General features: G+C 36.0%; 1 protein-coding gene across 3 annotated transcripts in view; it reads left to right on the forward strand.

Annotated features, from left to right (window-relative positions):
* RBM41 (RNA binding motif protein 41) overlaps positions 1-26,832 on the forward strand; it is a 65,700-nt gene that overhangs the window by 34,506 nt on the left and 4,362 nt on the right. For all 3 annotated transcript variants that reach the window (XM_057718775.1, XM_057718776.1, XM_057718774.1), the window contains 2 exons: positions 216-619; positions 24,792-24,939. In XM_057718775.1, the coding sequence (XP_057574758.1) occupies positions 216-619; positions 24,792-24,939 (552 nt within the window). The remainder of the gene's footprint in view (positions 1-215; positions 620-24,791; positions 24,940-26,832) is intronic.

Consider the following 26,832-nt stretch of genomic DNA (forward strand, 5'->3'; position numbering starts at 1 on the left):
CCCAGGTGCCTCACCTGCCTTACCATAGTCCCAGCCTCACCCAGGATGCTCTGTAATAACATAGCTATGTATATCATTGTCACTTTTCACAGGTTGTAAACACCTGCCCCAGCAGGGTTTCTTTATCTGAGATTCAAGATTTAATTTTTATTAATTTGTCAAAGGTTGTATTGGTAGGCTTTGTAGAACTTCCCTATCTCTTTGTCTTGATCCAGATGAACCCCAAAAGAAGAACAAAGGTGATCCCATGAACAACCTGGAAAATTTTTACCAAGAGATGATAATGAAAAAACGTCTTGAAGAGTTCCAACTAATGAGAGGTGAACCCTTTGCTTCCCACTCACTGGTCTCAGCTACATCAGTGGGAGATAGTGGCACAGCTGAGAACCCGTCATTACTCCAGGACAAGGGAAAACAGGCAGCACAGGGTAAAGGTCCCAGTCTCCATGTGGCAAAAGTTATTGATAATTCACCTGAGCAGTGTTGGACTGGGCCTAAGAAGCTGACGCAGCCAATAGAATTTGTCCCAGAAGATGAGATCCAGAGAAATCGTTTGTCAGAGGAAGAGATCCGAAAAATTCCCATGTTTTCTTCATATAATCCAGGGGAGCCAAACAAGGTATAGGCCAAACCAAGAAAAAAAAATGGGTTGTTTTCATTTTTCTTTACCTCTACCTAAAGTAATACTTTTATATTAGCTTTGATTATACCAAAGAACCATGACATAGGCACAGTGATTGTGTTTTTCCTTGACCTTGACTATTCATTCTCTGCTATATAAGTAGCTCTGACTATATAAGTAACATATTTCTTATGATGTTCTTTGTCTTAAGTACCCTTAGAATTTTAAAGAAATCTTGATCAGACTCTAGTCCATAACACTAGCAACCCTCAAGTGAAGAAAACGTGACCTCTAATTCCTTAGGCTGGTAATAAATCAAGTAGTATTCATAAGACCACTATATCTGGTAGCCATGGTGCCTGGTTGTGAGTAGGGTTTACTATTACCACATGAATTTTCTCCTCAGGATGTTCCACCTGGCTTTCATATGACATATGACTTAAGTTGCTGGTAGCTAAGCAGCAAAGTGAAAGCACAGGGCCTCTAAGCCTTGAGGAATTGGCAAATATCTAAGAAAAGTTATAAATAATCCTTGTTTTGTTGATCAGATCATTATTTTACATTCATGGTATATGTTACATTCAGAATTGAAAATTTCATTATCATGTCACTCAAAGAAGCAGCACAAGCCCCTGGGACATACACTTGATTGTGTCTAATTTAAAAAACAAAACCAAAAAATAATATTAGCTTCTGGCTGTCCCTGGATTTTTAAAAAGGCATTGTAGATGAGGAATATTAAAGCAGTTTCCTTTGAGTGATTGCGTTTCTAATATATTCTTGATGTTCGAGGGTAGCTTGATTTTTATTTATTTTTTATTATGAAATATTACTAATTATAAAAAGTTACAGAGAATAACATAGCAAAAATCTTTGTACCCAACCAGCCATCTTTATCAATTCTTGCCTTTTTTTTTTTCTTGGCCACGTCACACAGCTTGTGGGATTTTAGTTCCCCAACCAGGGATCGAACCCAGGCCCTCGGCAGTGAAAGCATGGAGCCCTAACTACTGGACTGCCAGGGAATTCCCTGTCAGTTCTTAAAAGTTTCTATATTTGCTTAATTAAAAAAAAATAAGGCCTTGTAGAGACACCTGAAGACTTTCATGTGTCCCTCACCAATCCCATTACTCTTTCTTCTTTCCAGTGGTAACCACTATCCTGTATTTGCTATTTATTGTTCCCATGCATGTTTTTATATTTTTACTATATATCTATATATTGATAAACAACATATAGTTTTACATATTTTTAAACTATGTGGATGATATCATACTCTACATATCCTTCTACAACTTGCTTTTTTGACTCAATAAACATGTTTTTGAAATTTATTTCTAAAGATATAAGGAACTATGTAGTATTCCATTGTAGAAAGATACTATAATTCATTAATCCATTCTCCTGAAGATTTTTTTCTTTTCATTTTTTCCATAATAGACTGTTTTCCAGCAAGCATTATTGTACATATCTCCTGCTGCACATGTACGGGAGTTTCTCTAGGGCAGTTTTTCAAACTTTAAATTACTATTAGTTGGTCACAACCAGCAATTTTTTAAAGAAATGAAATAGGATAGAAAATATCAAAGTGTATTCTATAGAGTAGTAAGGATAATTATTGTTATTGTTTACTGTGTGTGTGTGTGTGTGATATGTGTGTGAGCCAGAATATAAAATGCAATTCTTCCTATAGATCTCAGTAAAAAAGACCAGAAAAATACTGCTGTATTACAGTGATTCTCAAATGTTAGCATGCACCAGAATCACCTGGAAGGCTTGTTAAAACACAGATTGCTGAGTTCTGTCCCCAGAGTTTTTTGTTCTGTACATCTGCAGTAGGGCCTGAGAATTTGCATTCCCAAGTTCCCAAGAGATACTGATGATGCTGCTCTTCTGAGAGTGACATTTTAAGAATCTCTGTTCTGTATTCCATATTTAGGAGTGGAATTACTGTGATAGAGGGTATGTATATCTTCACCTCCATGGGCAGGGTTTAAGAAATCTCTTTCACATCTTTGCGAAGACTTTGTTTTTGACTTTTTATTTTTGTCAGTCTAATGTGTTTGAAAGGTATCTCATGGTTTTAATTTGCACGTTCCTGATTTCCAGTGAAGTTATGCATGTATTCATACATTCATTAGCCTTTCAGGAACCTTCTGTGAATTGCCTGTTCTGTTTCTTTGCCCATTATTTGATTATTTAGTTTTTAATATTATTTATGGATTTCATTTAAAAAATCTGGATACAAACCCTTGCTGCACCCGGTGAGTAGCTTATATTTTTAACATTGTTTCTGATGTCTTTTGTTAAGCAGAAGCCTTTCATTTTAATGTAATTAAATCATCAGTATTTTATTTGATGGTTTGTGCTTTTTGAGACATTTTAAGAAAATCTTTCCCTACAAATCAATAAGAAAAAGACAAGCAACCCAATAAAAATGTCCAGAAGTATGAACAGGCAATTCACAGGGGAGAGAACATAAATGGACAGTTAACTTATAAAGTCTCATTAGTAATCAAAGAAATGCAAAGTAAAATTACAATGATATACCATTTAACACCCAGGATGTTGGCATACATTTAAAGGGCTGACGATGCCAAATGTTGGTGAACACATGGAACAGTAAGAACTCTTAATATACTGCTGGGTGAATATAAACGAGTACAACCACTTTCAAGAACATTGTGGCAATATCTTGTAAAATGAAAGATGCTCATACACTGTAAGTCAGTAATCCTGCTTCTTGGTATCTATCCTAGGGGAACTCTTACACATGCATGTTAGGAGATGCTATAAGGATGCTCAAAGTAGCACTGTTTATGAACAACATACATGTTCATAAGCAGGAGAATGGTTAAAGCATGGTATATTTATAAAATAGTATACTATACAGAAGAAAAAATGAATGAAATAGAACTACAGATACCAATGTGGATGAAACTGACAAACAATGTTGAATGAAAAAAGTTTGTTGCATACTTCGGGTTTCAGTGCCAACATGTAAAGTGCTTGGAAGTCATCAGTGCTGTCCTACAACAGGAAGAACAGCTGAACAAACTAAAAATCAATGACTTTTCTTAGACCCATCAGATATTTGACATCAGAGAGCAAACTGTAATCCAGAAATCTGGAGAGACAGGCAGTTACAAAGAATCACAGCCCAGATCTGCTTATCAGGAGCAGAAAGCACTGGAGCGATAAACTGGTAGGAACACTTAAGCAATAACTTTGACAAGTTGCAGGAAGCAAAGTGCAGGTTAGTGTTTGAGTGACAAGCTCCTGGGGGCCACAGTGTGACGGGGCACCCACATTTTCATGACTTTTACCTCCAGGAACCCCACTGGGTTCTCAATGTGAAGAGCCAAGAAAAAGTCTCCAGTTCCTGACATGGTGACGGGAAAAGTTTGAAATACATCTAGAGCTTCTACCTAACAAAGAGCTATCCAGCACGTAAAACAACTTTTCCGAAGCCTTCTCTAGTGTGGGAGAAGGGATATTATCCAACTCCAGGCTCTTCTAGCCTTACTGTCTCATCTAAGAGAAAGAGAATAAAAGCTGTGAAATACTTGTGAAGGTTACAGGCTGGGTACATGGGCACAGTAAAAGACTGAGACTTAATGATAGGATTGCAGAATGTTTTCCCATACCCCGCACCTTACTACCCCATCAGTAGGGCTTCAGTGTGATAACTGTGGATTACAGTCGAAAGACCTGCAAGTCTCAGACTCTAAGAAGTTTTTAGGGAACCCCCCCAAAAGAAAAACACAAGGGAGATTAAAAACAAGAACATTAGAGGAAATTGAAAAACCTCTGACACTTATAGATAGAGCAAACATTAAACACAACCCATCTTCTAGCCAGATTAACATAAAATCACACTAGTGGCCTGTTTATCTCAGTTTCTATTATGTTATACATCATATCTGGTTTTCAACAAGAAAGAAATGAAATGATAAGGCATGCTAAAAGAAGAACCATAGTCCCAAGAGACAAAATAAGCATCAGAACCAAACTCAGATACAACACAGGGTTTTGAATGATTGTATATTTGGAATTTAAAATAACTATAATTAATATGCCAAAGAGTCTGCTAGAAATAGTATACAACATGCAAGAACAAATAGATAATGTAAGCAAAGAGATAGAAACTCTAGAAAGAGATGCAAGAAATCAAAAACACTGTAATAGAAATGATGCCTTTGGGGGTTCCCTGGTGGCCTAGTGGTTGGGATTCTGGGCTTTCATTACCGTGGCCCAAGTTCACTCCCTGGTCAGTGAACTGAGATCCCACAAGCCATGTGGCGTGGCCAAAGAAAGAAAGAAAGAAAAAAATAATAATGCCATTGATAGGCTCATCAGCAGACTGGATGCAGCCAAGGAAAGAATTACTAAGCTTGAAGACATGTCAGTAGAAACCTCCCAAACTGAAATGCAAAGATTAAAAAAAAGACTTTAAAATGTAACAGAATATCCAAGGACAATTTCAAAAGATGTAACATGTACATTGTTGGAATAGCAGAAGAAAAAGAAAAGAAAGGAGCAGAAGAAATATTTGAAGTAAAAATGGCTGAGAATTTTCCAAAATTAATGACAGACACCAGACCACAGATCCAGAATCTGAGCAAAGAACACAAAGTAGGATAAATAGCAAAAAAAATACACCTAAGCATATCATGTTCAAGCACAGAAAACTGAAGACCAAGAGAAAATCTTGAAAACAACCAGAGAAAAACTCTTTACCTATAGAGGAACAAAGATAATAATTACACTGGATTTCTCATCAGAAACCATGCAAGCAAGAAGAGAGTGGAGTAAAATATTTAAAGTGGTAAAAGGAAAAAACACCCACCTAGAATTCTGTATCCAGGAAAAACAATCACTCAAAAGTGAAGGAAAAATAAAGACTGTATCACAAAAACTGAGGGAACTTGTCACCAGTAAACCTGCCCTGCAAGAGATGTTTGTTTTTAAAAGTTCTCCAGAGAGATGGAAAAATTATATAGGTCAGAAAATCAGATCTCTATAAAGAAAGGAAGAGTGTAGGAGAAAGAATATATGAAAGTAAAATAAAATTTTTTATTTCTTATTTTAAGTGATGTAAAAGATAACTGTTCAAAGTAATAATAGTAAAGTGTTAGGTAATTAGAGCATATGAATAAGTGAAATGAATGGCAGGAATGTTATAAGAGAGAAGGAACGAATTGTATTTGGTGTATATAACTGTTATAAGGTATCTGAACTATCTGTGAAGTGGTATAGTATTATAGTGGACTTAGATTAGTTGTAAAGCTATATTGAAAACTCTAAGGCAACTACTAAAAATTATAAAAAGAAGTGTAATTGATACACTGAAGAGGGATGAAAATATCCATTCTCTACAATCTTTTGCAGGAAATAGAAGCAAAAAGAACACTTTCTCACTGACTGTGAATCCAGCCTTAGCTTGATACCAAAACCAAAGACATTACTGTAGGACTTCCCAGATGGCACAGTGGTTAAGAATTTGCCTGCCAATGCAGGGGACACAGGTTCGATCCCTGGTCCAGGAAGATTCCACATGCCAAAGAGCAGGTAAGCCCATGAGCCACAACTACTGAGCCTTCGTGCCACAACTACTGAAGCCCACGTGCCTAGAGCTTGTGCTCTGCAACAAGTGAAGCCACCACAATGAGAGGCCCAAGCACTGCAATGAAGAGTAGCCCCTGCTCTGAACAACTAGAGAAAGACTGCATGCAGCAACAAAGACCCAATGCAGCCAGTAAATAAATAAATAAAAATTTTTTAAAAAGACATTACTGTAAAGAAAGACTATGGACCAATATCTCTCATGAGCATAGATGCAAAAGCCCTAAAGAGAGTAGTCCCCCATTATCTGTGGGGGATACATTCCAAGATCCCCAGTGGATGCTTGGAACCACAGATTTTACCGAACCCTATATATACTATGTTTTTTTTTCCCTATATATACCTACCTATGGTAAAGTTTAATTTATGGAATATCCAAATTGCCAGCATCAGTACTCTTAAGCTTTGTGGTCATTATTAAGTAAAATAAGGGTTATTTGAACAGAAGCACTGCAATACTGTGACAGTTGATCTGATAACCAAGATGGCTACTAAGTGACTGATGGGGCAGGTAGCATATTCAGTGTGGATATGCTGAACAAAGGGATGATTCATGTCCTGGGTGGGACAGAGCAGGATAGAGTGCAATGGTACAAAATTTCATCACGCTTCTCAGAATGGTGTACAGTTTAAAATTTAGGTATTGTTTATTTCTGGAATTTTCCATTTAATATTTTCAGACCACAGTTGGCCTTGGGTAACTGAAACCACAGAAGTGGAAACTGTGAATAAGGGGGTACTGTTGTATTAGGAAAATCAAAATATTTTGATCAAAAATGAAATGTTAGGAAATCAAATCTAACCATGTATTAGCAGCATTATATATCACGATTAAATGTGATTTATTTCAGGTATCCAAGGCTGATTCAACTTTTGAAAATCAATTAATGTAGTCCACCACACCAACAGCCTAAAGAAGAAAAATCATATTATTTCAATTGATGTAGAAAAAGCATTTTACAAAATGCAAACACCTATTAATGACAAAAACTCTCAGCAAACTAAGAATAGAAGGGAACATTTTCAACTTGATAAAGAATATCTACAAAACCTTACAGCTAACATCATACTTAATAGTGAAAAACTGGATGCTTTCCTTTTGGATCAGAAACAAGACAAGGATGTCCCCTCTCCCCACTTCTTTTCAACATTGTACTGGAAATTCTAGCTAGTGCAGTAAGACGAAGAAAGGAAATAAAAAGCACACAGATTGGGAAGGAAAAATTAAAACTATCTTTGTTAACAGGTGACATGTATGTCTATGTAGAAAATCCCAAATAATCAACAGCAACAACATGAAACAACTCCTGGAACTAATAAGTGAGTATAGCAAACTTGGACTATGTAAGATTTGTATATAAAAATCAATTGCGTTCCTGTATACCAAGAAATGAACCATTGACACTGAAGTTAAAAACAAAATGCTCTTTACAATAACATCACAAAATAGTGAAATATTAGGTGGGAAACAAAATATGTACAGGATCTATATGCAGAAAAATATAAAACCCTAGTGAAAAATTGAAGAAGATATAGATAAATACAGAGATGTCCTGTGTTCATGGATTGGAAGACTTAATATTGTCAACATGTCAATTAATGTGTAGGTACTACACAGTCTCAACAAAATCCCAGCGAGCTATTATGTGGATACCGACAAACTAATTTTAAGTTTGTATGGGAAGACAAAAGATCTGGAATATTCAACACAATACTGAACAAGAAGAACAAAGTTGAAGGACTGATCTTACCAACTTCAAGACTAACTAAAACCAAGTAGTTTGGCACTAGTTAAAAACAAAATCAATTGAGCAGAATAAAGACTCCAGAAATAAACTTGCACAGATATAGTGAACTGATCTTTGATAAGGGAGCAAAGACAATTCAATGGAGAAAGGATGATCTTTTCAACAAATTTTGCTGGAACAACTGGATATCCACATACCAAAAAAAAAAAAGAATCTAGACACAGATTTTACATTCTTCAAAAAGATGAACTCAAAATGGATTATAGATTTAAATGTAAAACATAAGACTATAAAACTTCTAGAAGAAAAGAGGAGAAAATATAAGTGACTTTGTGTTTGATGATGTATTTATAGGTACAACACCAAAAGCATGATTTATAAGAGAAAAAAATTGGTAAATCAGACTTTATTAAAATTATTGGCTCCTGCTATGTGAAGGATGCTTTTAAGAGAATCAGAAGACAAACCACAGACTGGAAGAACATATTTGCAAAACACGTGTCTAATAAAGTACTTGTATCCAAAATATACAAAGAACTCCTAACACTCAACAGCAGTAAAACAAACTACCCAATTTAAAAACAGGCAAAGGAAGAGACACCTCACCAAAGAAGTTATATACATGTCAAATAGGCATATGAAAAGGAGCTCATCATCATTTGTCACCAGTAAATTGCAAAATCAGACAATAATGCGATGCCATTACACACCTATTAGAATGGCTAAAATTGACAATACCAAATGCTATTGAGGATGCTGAGCAATAGGATCTCTTATTCATTCCCAGTGAGAATACAAAATGGCACAACCTCTTTGGAAGATAGTTTGGCTGTTTCTTACAAAGTTAAACGTTTTGCCATACAATCCAGTAACTGAAGTCCTAGTTATTTACTCAATTGATTTAAAGACTTATATTCATACAGAAACAAGCATGTGAATGTTAATAGCAGTTTTATTCATAATTGGCCAAAACTGGAAGCTATCAAGGTGTCTTCAGTAGATAAGAGGAGGACTTCCCCGGTAGTGTAATGGATACTCCTGCCAGTGCAGGGGACACAGGTTCAATCTCTGGTCCGGGAAGATCCCACATGCCGTGGAGCAACTAAGCCCATGCACCACAACTACAGACCCTGTGCTCTGGAGCCCGTGAGCCACAACTGTTGAACCCACACACCACAACTACTGAAGCCCATGTGCCTAGAGCCCGTGCTCTGTAACAAGAGAAGCCACCACAATGAGAAGCCCGTGTACTGCAACGAAGAGTAGCCCTCACTCGCTGCAACTAGAGAAAGCCTGTGTGCAGCAACGAAGACCCAACGTAGGGAAAAGAAAAGAAAAAAACAAAAATGGATGAGAAGATACATTCACCTGTGCTACATCTATGCAATGGGATATAATTCAGCAATAACAAGAAAGAAGCTGCCAAGCCACAAAAAGACATAGAGGGTCTATAAATGCATATTAATAAGCAAAGGAAGCCAGTTTGAAAAGACTACATACTGTATGATTTCAATTATATGACATTCTGAAAAACACAAAACTGTAGGGACAGTAACTAATGGTTACCAGAGTTTGGGGGCAGTAGAGAAGAGAGGAATGAGTGAAGCACTGGGGATTTTTAGGGCAGTATAAGTATTCTGTATGATACTCTAATAGTTGATGTGAAAAATGCATTTGTCAAAACCCATGAAACTGTACAACATGAAGAGTGACCCTTAATATAAACAAATATTTAAAAAAATCATTTAGGGGATTGAGGAACCCCTGGAAAGAATGCAGACTGGGACAGGAATCTGACTGTTAGAAATATCTAACACAATCTTAATGGAGATATGGTAGAAAAGGTGCTGAGCATTTTATAGTGCCAGAAAGTAAGGAAGTGCTAAAAATAACAACAGAAAAACATTGTTGGGGTATGTCAAAGGAGCACAGGAGCCAACTGAGCATTTCCAATGACTAAAGATGGGACAATTTGTACAACAAACTAGGTAAATTAATATTGGATTATAACCCAAAGTATAGGATATCTATGAGTCAATACTGATAATAAAATGATTGAATGAATCAATAAATGTGGGAGAGGAGACAAATATCCCATGAAGAAAAATTCTAAATAGTTTATGTATATATGCTCCACCTTAAGGGAGGGAAGCATAACTCCTGACTGCTTAGTTTTGAGCTACTCTTCGTGACTTCTTTCCAAAGTACTTTTTAGACAATTTAAACAGGTAGCTGCAGAAAAATGCGTATAGTACAATACCATTTATATAAAGTTCAAAAAATACAAAACAATACTGTTCATTGCAGAGGGATACCAGGAAGAGCTTTATCCTCTATTATCACTTGGAGTTTCTGTTTTTCTCTTTCACAGAAATATTTCTTGTTTTTGAGCCTAGCTGTATCTGTGTATCTTTGTATATATGAATATATATGTACGTTGTGCATATATACATACATACATACCCGTGTGTGTATGTATGTATGCATGTATATATGTTTTTGGAGCAGAGAAGATGTATCCAAGCAAGAAGTGACCGAGCCACCTTGACCAGAAGTCTTTTTGATTTTTTAAAAATGTACATATCAAAGGCAGTAATCTTAGTATGGATCTTTCCTACTTGGTGAGAAACTTGCAGTATGTTTCACATACCCCTTCCTTTCTATGGTTATTTAATTTGATGGTGCTTTCATAATGATTATTTCAGAGCCAAAACTCTAATCACCTGAAATTACTTAAGTGAATCACCAGTTATTCTATGCCCTTGCCTTTAAGATATGAGTATGGTTAAATGCTAAATATGTGAATATCCAGCTTCTAAAGGCTTTGAGACATAAAGTGTCTACTACTTATTGCAGTGTTTAATATATTTACTCGTATGTTTCAATGGATAAGTCATTTAAGCAGGCTCTATTTTCTAGCTCTTTGCTTTTGCTGCTCCTGTCTGAATTTTTCTCAAGTTTTTTTAAGCTATAAAGCATATAACTTATGCTAGCTAATGTATCTCTTTTTTTTCTCCTCCAGTGCAGGAAAATACACATAACCTGAGATCTACCTTTAACAAATTTCAGGTGTACATTACAGTATTGTAAACTACAGGCACAACGTTGTACAGCAGATCTCTAGAACTTTTCATCTTGCATGACTGAACTTTATACCCACTGAACAGCAACTCCCTATTACCTCATCCTCCCAGGCCCTGGCAACTACCATTCTACTTTCTGCTTCAATAAGTTTGACTACTATAGATACCATATATAAGTGAAATTATGCAGTATTTGTTCTTCTGTGATTGGCTTATTTCACTTAGCATGGTGCCCTCGAAGTTCATCCATGTTGCAGCATATGATAAGATTTCCTTCCTTTTTTCCAACCAAATAAAATTCTGCTGTATGTATATGCCATATTTTTTTAATTCATTCATCTGTGATGGACACTTAGGTTGCTTCTACCTCTTGGCTATTGTGAATAGTGCTGCAGTAAACATGTGAGTTCAGACATCTCTTCAAGATTCTGATTTTAATTATTTTGGATAAGTAACCAGAAGTGGGATTCTTGGATCACATGGTAGTTCTATTTTTGATTTTTTGGAGGAACCTCCATACTGTTCTCTGTAGCAGCTGCACCATTTTCCATTCCTACCAAAAGTGCACAAGTTTCCAGTTTCTCCACATTCTCATTAACACTTATTTTCTGTATGTGTTCTCTGAAGAAATGCCTATTTAGGTCTTTTGCCCAATTTTTTTCAGGTTATTTATCTTTTTGCAATGGAGTTGTGGTAGTTCCTTACATATTTTAGATACTAACCTCTAATCAGATATATGGTTTCCAAATATTTTCTCTTTCCATAGGTTGCCTTTTCACTTTGCTAATTGTTTCCTTTTTGCTGTGCAGAAGTGTCTTAGTGATGTAGTCCCACTTTATTTTTTGCTTTCGTTGCCTGTGCTCCTGCTGTAATATCTAAGAAATCATTGCCAAGGCCAATGTCATGAGGTTTTTCTTCTGTGTTGTCTTCTAGAAGTTTTAGAGTTTCGGTCCTTATGTTTAAATCTTTAACCCACATTGAGTTGATTTTTGTGTATGATATAAATGAGGCCAATTTTATAGTTTTATGGATATCAACTTCTCCCAACACCATTGGTTGAAGGGACTATCCTTTCCCCACTGTGTATTTTTGCCCCCCTTATTAATCAGTTGACCATATATGTGTGGGTTTATTTCTGGGCTCTCTCTTCTGTTCCATCAGTCTACATGTCTGTCTTTATGCCAGTATCATACTGTTTTGATTATTGTAGATTTGTAACATATTTTGAAATTAAGAAGTGAGGCCTCCCCAGTTTTGTTCATACTTCTCAAGATTGCTTTGACTATTTGGGGTCTCTTCTTGTGTTCCTTATGAATTTTAGAATTGTTTTCCTATTTCTACAAAAAAATACCATTGGGATTTTGATAGGAATTGCATTAAATCTGTAGACCACTTTGGATAGTGTGGACATTTTAATAATATTGTCTTCCAGTCCATGAGCATGGGACATCTTTGCATTTATTTGTGTTGTCTTTAATTTCTTTGAGCAATATTTTGTGGTTTTCAGTGTACAAGTCCTTCACTTCCTTGGTTAAGTTTTTTTTTAATTGAAGTATGTTTGACATACAAAAAAACCTGTACCTTTTTAATGTATGCATCTTGTTAGGTTTGAAGATAAATGTACTCCATGAAACCATCACCAATACAATGCCCTAAACTTAAACCATCACCTCCAGAAATTTCCTCCCTCCATTTTTCTTTTCATAAGAACATTTAACATAAGATCTACCCTTTTAACAAGTTTTTAAGTATCCAATACAGTATTAACTATATGTACTATGATGTACGATAGATCTATAGGACTTACTCATCTTGCATAAGTGAAACTATATACCCTTTGATGAACACCTCCTCAATTACCCCTCCTCCTAGCCCCTAGTAAACACGATTCTACTCTCTGCTTCTATGAGTTTGATTATTTTAGATTCCTGATATACATGGGATCATGTGGTATTTGTTCTGTTTCTGGTTTATTTCACTTAGCATGTCTTCCAAGTTCACCTACGTTGTAGTAAATGACGATTTTATTCATTTTTAAGGCTGGATAATACCCTGTTGTATTTATGCACCACATTTTCTTTATCCATTCTTCTGTCAGTGGACATTTAGGTTGTTTTCATGTCTTTGCTATTGTGAACAAGGGTACAGTGAACATGGGAATGCAGATATTTCTTCCAGATTCTGATTCTAGTTCTTTTAGATATATAGCCAGATGTGGCATTGCTGGATTATGTTGGTTCCATTTTTAATTTTTTAATGATCTTCCAACTGTTTTCCATTGTGGTTGTACAAACTTACGTTTCCACCAACAGTGTACAAGGGTTAAAATTTTTCTACATCCTTACCAATACATCTTTTTTTTTTTTTTTTTTTTTTGCTTTTGAGTTTCAGGAGTCCCTTATATATTTTCTTCTTTATTTTTCTAATTTTTTTTAAAGAGAACTTTATTATTTTTGAGGGGGAGGGGTGTTGTGTTGGGTCTTCATTGCTACGTGCAGGCTTTCTCCAGTTGCAGCAAACAGGGGCTACTCTTCATTGCAGTGCATGGGCTTCTCATTGCCATTGCTTCTCTTGTTGTGAAGCACAGAATCTAGGCACACGGGCTTCAGTAGTTGTGGCTCACGGGCTCTAGAGCACAGACTCAGTAGTTGTGGCACATGGGCTTAGTTGCTTCATGGCATGTAGGATCTTCCTGGACTGGGGATCGAACCTGTGTCCTCTACATTGGCAGGCAGATTCTTAACCATGGCACCACCAGGGAAGTCCCAGGAGTCCCTTATATAGTTTAGATATTAACTCTTTATTAGATATATGATTTGAAAATACTTTCTTCCATTCTGTAGGTTGCCTTTTAACTTTGCTGATTGTTTTCTTTGTTGTGCATATTGGTTTGAATTGATGTAATGACATCTGTTTTTGCTTTTGTTGCTTGTGCTTTTCATAGCATATCTAAGAAATTATTGCCAAGGCCGATGTCAAGAAGATTTTTCTATCTTCTAGGAGTCTTAGAGTTTCAAAGTGTATTTTTAAGTCTTTAATCTATTTTGAGTTGGGTTTTGTATAGGGTGTAAGAGAAGCATCTAATTTCATCCTTTTGTACTGGATATCCTGGTTTCCAAACACCATTTATTCAAGAGACTGTCTTTTCCCCATTGTGTATTCTTGCTCTCCTTGTCTAAGATCAGTTTATCATAAACGTGTGGTTTATTTCTGGGCCTTCTATTCTATTCCATTGGTCGCTTTTTTTTTTTTATGCCAGTACCTTACTGTTTTGATTACTGTAGTTTGAAATCAAGATATGTGACACATCCTACTTTGTTCTTCTTCCTCAAGATTGCTTTGTCAGTTTGGGGTCTCTTGTGGTTCCACATGAATTTTAGGATTTTTTTTATTTTCATAAAATTTGTCATTGGGATTTTGAAAAGAATTGCATTGAAGCTGTAGATCTCTTTAAGTAGTATGTACTTTTCAACAATATTAATATTTCCAATCCATGAATATGGGATGTCTTTCCATTTATTTGTGTCTTTTTCAATTTCTTTTTTCTTCTTTTTTTAATGCCTCTATTTAATATGTATTTTTATGTTTTTATTTAATGAAGTATAGTTAATTTACAATGATGTGTTACTTTCTGGTGTATAGCAAAGTGATTCAGTTATATATATATATGTACATACATATATATGTGTGTGTGTGTATAGTAAATTCCCTACATATGAACCTTCAAGTTGCGAACTTTCAGAGATGCGAATGTGCATTCACATGTCCAATCACGTAAGTTAGTTCACATATCTGGCATACATTGTCACATACATGCATCTTCTACAAGTGATTGTGCTTTTGTGTACTTTACTGTACGGTACTGTGTAGAGTATAGTAGTACAGTATCTTTATTTCAAGCCCAGGATGTCCAGAAGCAAGCATAAAAGCAGCAGTGATGTACCTGCTACTGCTAAGAAGTGCCAAATGATAACAGTGGAGACAAAAGTGAAAATAATTGAGAGAGCAGAGCGAGGTGAAAAGATGGTAGATGTTGCTCATTCTTATAACATGAATCATTTAACTATTGGCATGATTCTGAAGAATAAGGACAAGATCATGGAGCATGTTGAAGTCTGTTGTGCTGATGATTTTGACAGTAATATTGAAGAAGTGTGGAAAAGTGATGGAGGAGATGGAGAAGCTTCTCAGTGTGTAGATGTAGGATCAGCATCAACGTTGAGTGCCACTCAGCTTAATGCTAATTCAAAAGAAAGCTAAAAGCCTTTATGAAGACTTGAAGAAGAAATATGGCGAAGAATCAGAGGGCACATCTTTTAATACCAGCCATGACTGATTTCATTGGTTCAAGGCTAGAGCCAACCTTCACAACGTAAAAGTAAGTGGCAAGGCAGTGAGTGCAGATATGGTCGCTGCCTGGGAATTTCCTGAAACCCTTTGAGAAATTATTGATGAAGGCACATATTTACCTGAGCAGATTTTTAATGTGGATGAGATAGGACTGTACTGGAAGAGGATGCCAGACCAAAGTTACATCAGTAAAGAGGAAATGTTGATGCCAGGCTATAAAGCAGCAAAGGATAGGCATTAGCCTATCTGTTGTTTGGTGGCAGTGCTTCCAGCAATATGAAGCTGAAACCTCTCTCAGTTTATCATTCAGAGAACCCAGGAGCCCTTAAAAACATAGCCAAAGGGCTCTCTCCCTGTTGTGTAGAAGAGTAACCCCAAAGGCTGGGTTGCACAGACCATTTTCCAGGACTGTTTTTTCCACAACTTTATTCTGGAGGTAGAGAAATATTGCTTGGAGAAGGATGTCCCATTCAACATTCTTTTGCTGCTCAGCAATGCTCTGGGCCACCTCCCCAATTCATGGATGACTTTCATCCCAACGTCAAAGTACCACATCTGCCACCAAATTCTATGTCACTCATCCAATCTATGGACCAGGGAGTTATAGCGACTTTCAAGAAATATTTACATCACACTTTTCATTAGGCAGTAAAGGTGAGTGACGAATCAGGAACAACCTTGCAACAGTTTTGGAAGGACTATAACATCTACATGGCCATAAAAAACATAGACTTTGCTTGGCATGAGTTTATGGCCATCACCATGAATGGGGTTTGGAAGAAACTTGGCCTGCAGTTTGTTCACAATTTTTGTGTACTTGAGAAGGTGGATGAGGAGTCTGAAGAGGTCTTCAGCGATGTAGTGCCCCTCAGCAAGAAACTGGAGCTAGATCTGCAAGAGGATGACTTCATTGAATGCCTTATTGTGCAACACAAGGAGCTTACTAATGAAGACCTGATGGAATTGGAGGCTCAGAAAAAGGATGAAGAGAGGCAAAAGGAAGAAGAAGTAACTAAAGAACCAAAGAGGTTCACGATACAGGAAATGGCAAGGGGATTTTCTTTATTTGAGGAGGCACTGTTAGTTTTTGAGGCACAGGACCCAAATGTAGGATGGTACACGAAGGTTGCAGCAGCTGTTCAGAATGCAATCCAGTGCTACCATGTCATTTATGATGAGAAGAAAAGAGCTACTACCCAGACATCATTGGATTATTTTTTAAGAGGGTAGATAGAATTGAATCCAGCAAGGAACCAGAACCTAGGCCATCAGCATCAGGCGTGAGTGAAATTGGCAGCTTGTCCTCTGTCTCCTATTGCTGACAATCCTTCAGCTCTACCATCTCCCACCTCCTCTCCCTCCTCCAGTCAGTAACTCTTCTTGCTTGTTTACTTGATGCCAGCCCCTGAATGCCAGCTGTTGTACTGTACTACTGTACTTTTCAAGGTACTGTACTGTAAGATTAAAAAGGTTTATTTTTTGTGGCTTTTTTTAAAATGTATTATTTGTGTGAAAAGTATTATAAACCTATCACAGTACAGTACTATATAGCCAGTTGTGTTAGTTGAGTACCTTGGCTAACTTTGTTGAACTTACAAATTGGACTTAGAACACACTCTCAGAATGGAACTCATTCATATGTAGGAGACTTACTGTATATAATTTTTCAGATTATTTTCCATTATAGTTTATTACAAGACATTGAATATAGTTCCCTGTGCTATACAGTAGGATCTTGTTTATCCATTTTATGTATAGTAGTTTCTGTCTGCTAATGAGACTCCTAATTTATCCCTCCTCCCTGCCTTTCCCCTTTGGTAACCATAAGTTTGTTTTCTATGTCTGTGAGTCTATTTTTGTTTTATAAAGTTCATTTTTATCATATTTTAGATTCCACATATAAGTGACATCATGATATTTGTCTTTCTCTGTGACTTACTTCATTTAGTATGACAATCTCTAGGTCCATCCACGTTGCTGCAAATGGCATTATTTCATTCTTTTTTGTGGCCAAGTAGTATTCCATTGTACATATATACACCACATCTTCTTTATCCATTCCTTTGTTAATGGACATTTAGGTTGCTTCCATGTCTTGGCTATTGTAAATACTGCTGCTATGAACATTGAAGGTGCATGTATCTTTTTGAATTAGAGTTTTCTCCAGATATATGCCCAGGAGTGAGATTGCTGGATCATGCAGCAACTCTATTTTTAGTTTTTAAAGGAACGTCAATACTGTTCTCCATTTTACATTTTACATTCCCACCAACAGTGTAAGAGTGTTTCCTTTTCTTCACACTCTCTCCAGCATTTATTATTTGTAGACTTTTTGATGATGGCCATCCTGACTGGTGTGAAGTGATACCTCATTGTAGTTTTGATTTGCATTTCTCTAATAATTAGCAATGTTGAGCCTTATTGGCCATCTGTATGTCTTCTTTGGTTAAGTGTCTCTTTAGATCTTCTGCCCATTGTTTGATTAGGTTGTTTGTTATTGAGTTTTATGAGCTGTTTGTATATTTTGAAATTTAAGCCCTTGTCAGTCACATCGTTTGCAAATATTTTCTCCCAGTACGTAGATTGTCTTTTCGTTTTGTTTATGGTTTCCTTTGCTGTGCAAAAGTTTATAAGTTTGATTAGGTCCCATTTGTTTATTTTTGCTTTTACTTCTATTGCCTTGGGAGACTGACCTAAGAAAGCATTGGTACAATTTATGTCAGAGAACGTTTTGCCTATGTTCTCTTCTAGGAGTTTTGTGGTATCCTTTCTTATATGTAAGTCTTCAAGCCATTTTGAGTTTATTTTTGTGTATGGTGTGAGGGAGTGTTCTAACTTTATTGATTTACATGCAGCTGTCCACCTTTCCCAACACCACTTGCTGAAGAGACTGTCTTTTCTCCATTGTATATTTTTGCCTCCTTTGTCGAAGATTAATTGACCATAGGTGTGCGGGTTTATTTCTGGGCTCTCTATTCTGTTCCATTGATCTATATGTCTGTTTTTGTGCCAGTACCATGCTGTTTTGATTACTGTAGCATTATTGTTTTTAATTTATTTATTTTGGACTGTGTTGCATCTTTGTTGCTGTGCATGGGCTTTCTCTAGTTGAGGCAAGCAAGAGCTACTCTTCATTTCAGTGTGTGGGCTTCTCAGTGCAGTGGCTTCTCTTGTTGTGGAGCACAGGCTCTAGGAATGCAGGCATCAGCAGTTGCAACTGGCAGGCTCAATAGTTGTGGCATGCAGGCCCCAGAGCACATGGGCTTCAGTAGTTGCAGCGTGTGTACTCAGTAGTGGTGGCACCTGGGCTCTAGGGTGCACAGGCTTCAGTACTGGTGGCACACAGGTTCAGTAGTTGTGGCACATAGGCTTAGTTGCTTTGTGGCATGTGGGATCTTCCCAGACCAGGGATTGAATCCATGTCCCCTGCATTGGCAGGCAGATTCTTAACCACTGTGCCACCAGGGAAATACCTACTGTAGCTTTATAATTGTCCTGTAAATTATCACTGTCCTTATAAGTTTTAGAATTACTTGTTCTAGTCTATGAAAAATGACATGAGTAATTTGATAGGGATCACCTTAAATCTGTAGATTGCTTTGGGTATAGTATGGCCATTTTAACAATATTAATTCTTCCAATCTAATGGTATATCTTTCCATTTCTTAAAATGATCTTCTGTTTCCTTTATCAGTGTTTTATAGTTCTCAACAGATAAGTCTTTCACCTCCTTGGTCAGGTTTATTCCTAAGTATTTGATTTTCTGATGCAATTTTTAAAGGGATTTTTTTTTTTTTACTTTCCTTTTCTGATATTTCATTGTTAGTAAAGAAATCCAACAGATTTCTGTATGTTAATCTTGTATCCTGCTACCTTGCTGAATTCACTTATCAGTTCTAATAGTTTTTGTGTGGAGTCTTTAGGGTTTTCTATATGTAGTATAATGTCATCTGCATATAATGACAATTTAACCTCTTCCCTTCCAATTTAGATACCTTTTATTTCTTTTTCTTGTCTGATTGCTGTGGCTAGGACTTCTAATACTATGCTGAATAGAAGTGGTGATAGTGGGCATCATTGTCTTGTTCCAGATTTTAGTAGGAAGGCTTTTAGCTTTTCACCATTAAGTATTATGTTGGCTGTGGGTTTGTCATAAATAGCTTTTATTATATTGAGCTATGTTCCCTCTATACCCACTTTAATAAGATTTTTTATCATTTGAATTTTATCAAATGTTTTTCTGCATCTACTGAGATGATCATGTGGTTTTTGTCTTTTCTTTTGTTGATGTGGTGTATCATATTGATTGATTTGCATATGTTGAACCATCCTTGTGACCCTGGGGTGAATCCAACTTGATCATGGTGTATGATCTTTTTTTATGTGTTGTTGGATTTGGTTTGCTAATATTTTGTTGAGAATTTTTTGCATCTATATTCATCAAAGATATTGCCCTGTAATTTTCTTTTTTGGTAGTGTCTTTGTCTAAATTTGGTATCAGGGTGATGGTGGCTTCATAGAATTACTTTGATAGTGTTCCCTATGCTTCAGTCTTTTGGAAGAGTTTGAGAAAGATCGACATAAGTTCTTCTTTGTCTGTTTGGTAGAATTCCCCAGTGAAGACATCTGGTCCTGGACTTTTGTTTGAAGGGAGTTTCTATTTTTTAATTACAGATTCTATTTCACTTCTAGTGATTGGTCTGTTCAAACTATCTATTTATTCTTGATTCAGTTTTGGTGGGCTATATGTTTCTAGAAACCTGTCCATTTCTTCCAGATTGTCCAGTAACTGGCATATAATTGTTCATAGTATTCTCTTACGGGTTTTTTTTTTTTTTTTGTATTTCTGCAGTATCTGGTTATTTCTCCTCATTTATTTGGGTCCTCTCCCTTTGCTTGGCAAGCCTGGCCAGAGATTTGTCAATTTTGTTTACCTTTTCAAAAAATCAGCTCTTGGTTTTATTGATTTTTTTCTATTGTTTTTTGATCTCTATTTCATTTATTTCCTCCCTGATCTTTATTATTTCCTTCCTTCTGCTGACTTTAGGTTTTGTTTGTTCTCTTTCTAATTCTTTTAGGTGGCAGGTTAGGTTGTTTATTTGAGGTTTTTCTTGTTTTTGAGGAAGGCCTTTATCACTACGAACTTCCTTCTTTGAACTGCTTTTGCTGCATCCCAAAGATTTTGTATGGTTGTGTTTTCACTGTCACTTTTCTCAGGTATTTTTATTTTTTTTATTTTTTTTATTTTTTGGGGGTACACCAGGTTCAATCATCTGTTTTTATACACATATCCCCGTATTCCCTCCCTTCCTTGACTCCCCCCCCGAGTCCCCCCCACCCTCCCCACCCCAGTCCTCTAAGGCATCTTCCATCCTTGAGTTGGACTCCCTTTGTTATACAATAACTTCCCACTGACTATTTTACAGTTGGTAGTATATATATGTCTGTGCTACTCTCTCGCTTCATCTCAGTTTCCCCTTCACCCCCCGCCCCCTCCCATACCTCGAGTTCTCCAGTCCATTCTCTGTATCTACATACTTGTTCTTGTCACTGAGTTCTACAATCTGTCATACAGAGTGAAGTAAGTCAGAAAGAGAAGGACAAATATTGTATGCTAACTCACATATACGGAATCTAAAAATGGTACTGATGATCTCAGGTATTTTTTAACTTCCTCTTTGATTACATTGTTCACCTATTGCTTTTTTTAGTAGCATGTTGTTTTGTCTCCATGTAATCATTTTTTTTTCTCATTTCTCTTTCTGTGATTGATTTCTAGTTTCTTCCTGTTGTGGTCAGAAAAGATGCTTGAAATAATCCCTGGCCTCTTAAATTTGTTGAGGCTTGTTTTGTATCCTAGTATGTGGTCTATCCTAGAGAATGTTCCATGTGCACTTGAAAAGAATGTGTATTCTGGGTTTTTTTGTTGTTTTTTATTGTTGTTGTTGTTTTTATGTAATGTCCTGAAAATATCAATTAAGGCTATCTGTTCTGTTGTGTCATTTAGGATCTCTGTTGCCTTATTGATTTTCTGTCCATTGATGTCTATTGAGATGATTTGTGATTCTTATCCTTCATTCTCTTAATGTGGTATATCATATTGACTGATTTTCATATGTTGAACTATCCTTGAATCATAGGGGTAAATCCCATTTGCTCATGATATATGATCCTTTAAATGTGCTTTTTAATTCAATTTACTATTTTTCTAGTAAACTAGAAAAAAAGGATTTTTGCACCTGTATTTATCAGGGACATTGGCGTTTAATTTTCTTGTAATGTCTTTTTCTGCTTTTGGTCAGGGTAATGTTGGCCTCATAAACTTAGTTTGGGAGTGTTCCCTCCTCTTCAGTTTTTTGGAAGAGTTTGAGAAGGATTGGTATTAATTCTTCTTTAAATGTTTGGTAGAATTCGCCTGTGAAGCCATCTGGTCCTGAGCTTTTCTTTGTTGGGAGCTTTTTGATTACTGATTCAATTTTATTGCTAGTTATAAATCTATTCAGATTTTATTTCTTCATGATTTTGCCTTGGTAGATTTTATGTTTCTAGGAATTTATCCTTTTTTTATGTTATCCAGTTTGTTGGCATATAATCATCACAGTAGTCTCTCATAATCCTTTTTCATTTATGTGGCATCCATTGTAATGACTCCTCTTTCACTCCTAATTTATTTGAGTCTTCTCTTTTTTCTTAGCCTAGCTAAAGGTAGTCAATTATGTTGATCTTTTCAAAAAACAGCTCTTAGTTTGGTTGATTTTTTCTATTATTTTTCTAATCTCTATTTCACTTATTTCTGTTCTAATCTTTATTATTTCCTTCTGATAACTTTGAGCTTAGCTTGTTCTTTTTTTTTTCTAATTCCTTGAAGTGTAGAGTTAAGTTGTTTGAGAGTTTTCTCCTCTTTTAATTTAGGCATTTAATGCTATAAATGTCCCTCTTAGTATTGATCTTGCTGCTTCCCATAAATTTTGGTATGTTGTGGTTTCCTGTTCATTTATCTCAAGGTATTTTCTAATTTCCTTTTTGATTTCTTCTTAGACCCATTAGTTGTTCTACAGTATACTGTTTAGTTTCCACAAATTTGAATTTTCTAGTTTTTCTTCTGCTATTGAAAGTGAGGTATTGAAATCTCCCAGTAGTATATGTTGCTTTCTGTTTCTCCATTTAGTTTTCTCAATATTTGCTCCATATATTTAGGTGCTATGATGTTGGGTACATATATATTTATAATCAGTATATCTTCCTGGTAAATTGACCCATTTATCATTATATAATATCCTTTTTTTGTCTCTTTTGAAAGTGTTTGACTTAAAGTCTATTTTATTTTGTAGAAGCATGGCCAACCTTGCTCTTCTTTGGTTACAATTTGCATGGAATTTCTTTTTTTAAAAAATTTTTAAAAATTTTATTTTATTCATGGCTGCTTTGGGTCTTTGTTGCTGCAGACAGGCTTCCTCTAGTTGCGGTGAGTGGGGGCTACTCTTCATTGTGGTGCACAGGCTTCTCACTGTGGTGGCTTCCCTTGTTGCAGAGCATAGGCTCTATGTGTGCAGGCTGCAGTAGTTGCAGCATACAGACTCAGTAGTTGTGGCTCGAGGTCTCTAGAGCGCAGGCTCAGTAGTTGTGGTGCACAGACTTAGTTGCTCCACAGCATGTGGGATCTTCTTGGATCAGGGATTGAACCCATGTCCTCTGCATTGGCAGGTGGATTCTTAACCACTGCGCCACCAGGCAAGTCCTGAAATTTCTTTTTTTATCCTTTCATTTTCAGCCTATGTATGGCCTTAAATCTAAAGTGAGTTTCTTGTAGACAGCACTAGTCAGATCTTGATTTTTATTTGTTCAACCACTCTATGTCTTTGATTAGGGAGTTTAATCCATTTATATGTAAAGTAAGTATTGATAGGGAGGACTTACTATTGCAATTTATTAGATGTTTTCTGTATTGTAGTTCTTTTGTTGCTCTTTTTCTTTCTTGAGGTCCTCCTTTGTAGTTCATTGAATTTTTGATAGTGAAGTGCCATTTTCCTTGCTCATTTTCTTTTGTATGTCTTATTTTTTTTTAAACATACTGTTCTGCTTTCTTCTTTTTTTTAAAGCTCTTTATTGGAATATAATTGCTTTAGACTGTTATGCCAGTTTTTTTCTGTACACCAAAATGAATCAGCTGTATTTATACATATATCCCCATGTGTGTCTTTCATAGGTATTTTCTTTATAATTACAATGGAACTTACTTAAAAGATCTTATAACAATCTATTTTAAGCAGAAAAGAACTAAGTTCAATCACATTTAAGAGCTCCTTTTTTGTTTTCTTGAATATTTCTTTTTTTATAGCATACCATTCCTAATAGATGGAATATTTTCTCTTTTTTCTCTGAGGGTATTAGTGATGGCTTTTTGAAGTTTTTTTTTTTTTTCTCCTTGCACAGTTTCTGTTTTCTCCCATTTGCTTTCACTCCTTTGTTTGTTCTGTTCTCTTTCACATTAGAGGCTTTTCTCAGATGCCTGATAATCTGTGCTCATATGTATGAGCTTCCAAAAACAGATTGGAATCTCTGAGCAAATGAATGATCCTTATTGACTTTGAGCTTCACTTAAAGTCATCTGGCTCATCCATTTGTTGGAGAAATTCCCCATCCCAAGTCAGCATTTTTAGATCTTTCCTTTTGGGGCTGATCAGATTCCCCAGAGAAGACTTCAGAACTCTTGCTTAGGAGGGTACCACCAGCACTGTAGGAGCCAAATAGGGGGAAGTGTTTGGGGTATCCTCATCATTCAGAATATGTTATTTCTCTTAATCTCCTAGTTTTCAGAAACAATATTCAAATCCTCAGCTGTATCTAGCATTCCCCATGTTCAAAGAATAAACCTCCAGTATTCACCAGGATTGGGAGTGGTCTTTACCCAGTAGCATATTTTAGGGGAGAGTGTTTAAAGATCTAATCTATTTTTACAGAGCTTTCAACCTACCCACCTTATCTTTATATCCATTTCCAGAGACACCCGAATATATCAGTTCCTAAACTGTTTGAGGATTCTTAGATGTAGATGGGTTAGTTCCTGGCTTTCCCCACTGCTGATTTAAGATTCAGCTTTCTTGAGTACACTTGTTCAGTTATTTTCCAGCTTCCAGAATATTGTTGCTATTGCTTCCTTTTCTTGTTCTTCCTTACCTTGTCGGTTTGTATTAAAAAAAAAAAACAGTTCCTATAGATTTAGAGAGTTTTCTGGAGGGATTGAAATTAGATGTATGTGTTCAATCCACCATCTTTATCTGAAACTAATAAATTCCTACCACAATGAAATAGTTGCCTTACCTCCCTAATGTGATATTTCTGTTGATACTTGGTTTATATTAGGTGTTATACCTGAAGAACCTTAGCCCTCGGGTGACCGAAAGAGATCTTGTCTCATTATTTGCTCGGTTCCAGGAGAAGAAAGGACCTCCAATTCAATTCCGAATGATGACTGGACGAATGAGGGGGCAGGCTTTTATCACTTTTCCCAGTAAGTAGCTTCATCTGGATTATTACTCAGTTGTAGCATAAGTTCATTAGTGACTACTTATCCCCTCTCTAATTTAGATATAGCCCTTTGATTTCTCCATAGCACATGAGAAGCATGTGCTTAGACAAGTACATGGGAGGAAGGGAAGAGAACTAAAGAAAACATGTTTTTAATTTTTCACTATTCTCCCTTCTGTGCTTCCTCTCCTTTGACAGTTCACAACCACCTTACCCCATTCTCCTCACTTTTGCCCAGTCTTGGCACTCTATCAAAATTTACTTTCCCTTTGCTGAAAGTAGTATTTCTAGTCCAAATTATAATTACGCTACTTATTAATATATTGTTATTCTGATCAGAACACTTGTACTTGCATTATGCCCTATTCCTTTAGGACTAAGAGACTGCAAGCTATTATGCTGTATTATGCTAATTCATTAGTAATTCATAATTAACTAGTAGGTGATATATTCTTTTAACTGTTGTTTGCATCTTAATACATGACTTCAGTATCCTAAACCAAAGGGAGGAATAATATAGGCATATCTCAGAGATATTACAGATTCAGTTCCAGACCACTGCAATAAAATGAATATCCCAATAAAGTGAGTCACATGAATTTTTTGGTTTCCTAGCACATGTAAAAGTTATGTTTATACTATACTGTAATCTATTAAGTATGCATTTTGTCTAAAAAAAACCAAGGTACATACCTTAATTTAAATATACTTTCTAGATAAAAAATGCTAGTCATCATCTGACAGGGCAGGGTTGCTAGGAACCTTCGATTTGAGGGGAAAAAAAAACCCCACAATATCTGCAAAGCATAATAAAACAATGTGCAGTTAAACAAGTTACACCTGTATAGGAATTTCAGTTTCTCTGACAGACCAGACTTTCTTTTTTGGTGGAGGATGGGTAGGAGCTATGCCTTTTATTATCCCTAAAATATCATCATTTATATACAGTCTAGTAATCTATTTGAAGGCAAGTGCTTTTACACATGAGCAGTGCAAAACTTCCCTGCACTCTTTTCATATAGCATTGTACCATCTTTCCTATCTCATTGAAGGTTTGTGAATCCTCAACATTAGTGATTTTTAGTCTTTTCAAGCATGAGAACCCTTTTTAAACTTAAAAAATTATTTCATGCACCCCCCCCACCTAATATGATCCATTAATTGGAAAGATATATAATAAAAAGGCTTTATACACTAAGTACTTTTTAAATAAATAGCTATTTTACTAATTACATATACATTTGAAAATTTGTAGTGTATACATATATGAGACATAAATTGGTTCAATCTAAAAACATTGCTTGTCTATTTATGATTTCACAGACTCTAGGCAATAAGTCCATTCCTTCCTAATTTCCCACATCCAGACTCTGAGACCCAGAATTTGACTCCTCCTGCTATACACTATATACTCTTACACCTCAAGCTTCCATATGCCTACAAGGATTCTTAAAATTACTTATCCTAACAGACCCTCTCTGATCAAAAGGAAAAAGTAGTAAAATGTCCCCAGTACCATAATAACTTATTTTATTTGTGTTCCCCATTTTGAAAATGATTTCATACTCACCATACCTATAATCTGTTATCTAAGATAGAGGTTTGTGTATTATCAGTTATAGCTTAGCCCTCTTTAGCACACTGTCTGTATCCTTGTTTCTTTACCTATATCATTGGATTAGGAGAAATTCTCAAACATCCATTTTAAGATTTTATTGTTGTTATTCTTAGCCATTAGTTTAATCTTGCTGAGTTATTACAAAATTGAGATTGTAGAAAACACAATAAAATCAAGTAACTATACGGCCTTATAGCCTACATTGAACTCCAAGGCAAAACAACATAAACTAGACTTGGAATAAAATTGAATTATTAA

Source organism: Hippopotamus amphibius, chromosome X, assembly GCF_030028045.1.
Source record: "Hippopotamus amphibius kiboko isolate mHipAmp2 chromosome X, mHipAmp2.hap2, whole genome shotgun sequence".
In the NCBI taxonomy this organism is placed as follows: domain Eukaryota; kingdom Metazoa; phylum Chordata; class Mammalia; order Artiodactyla; family Hippopotamidae; genus Hippopotamus; species Hippopotamus amphibius.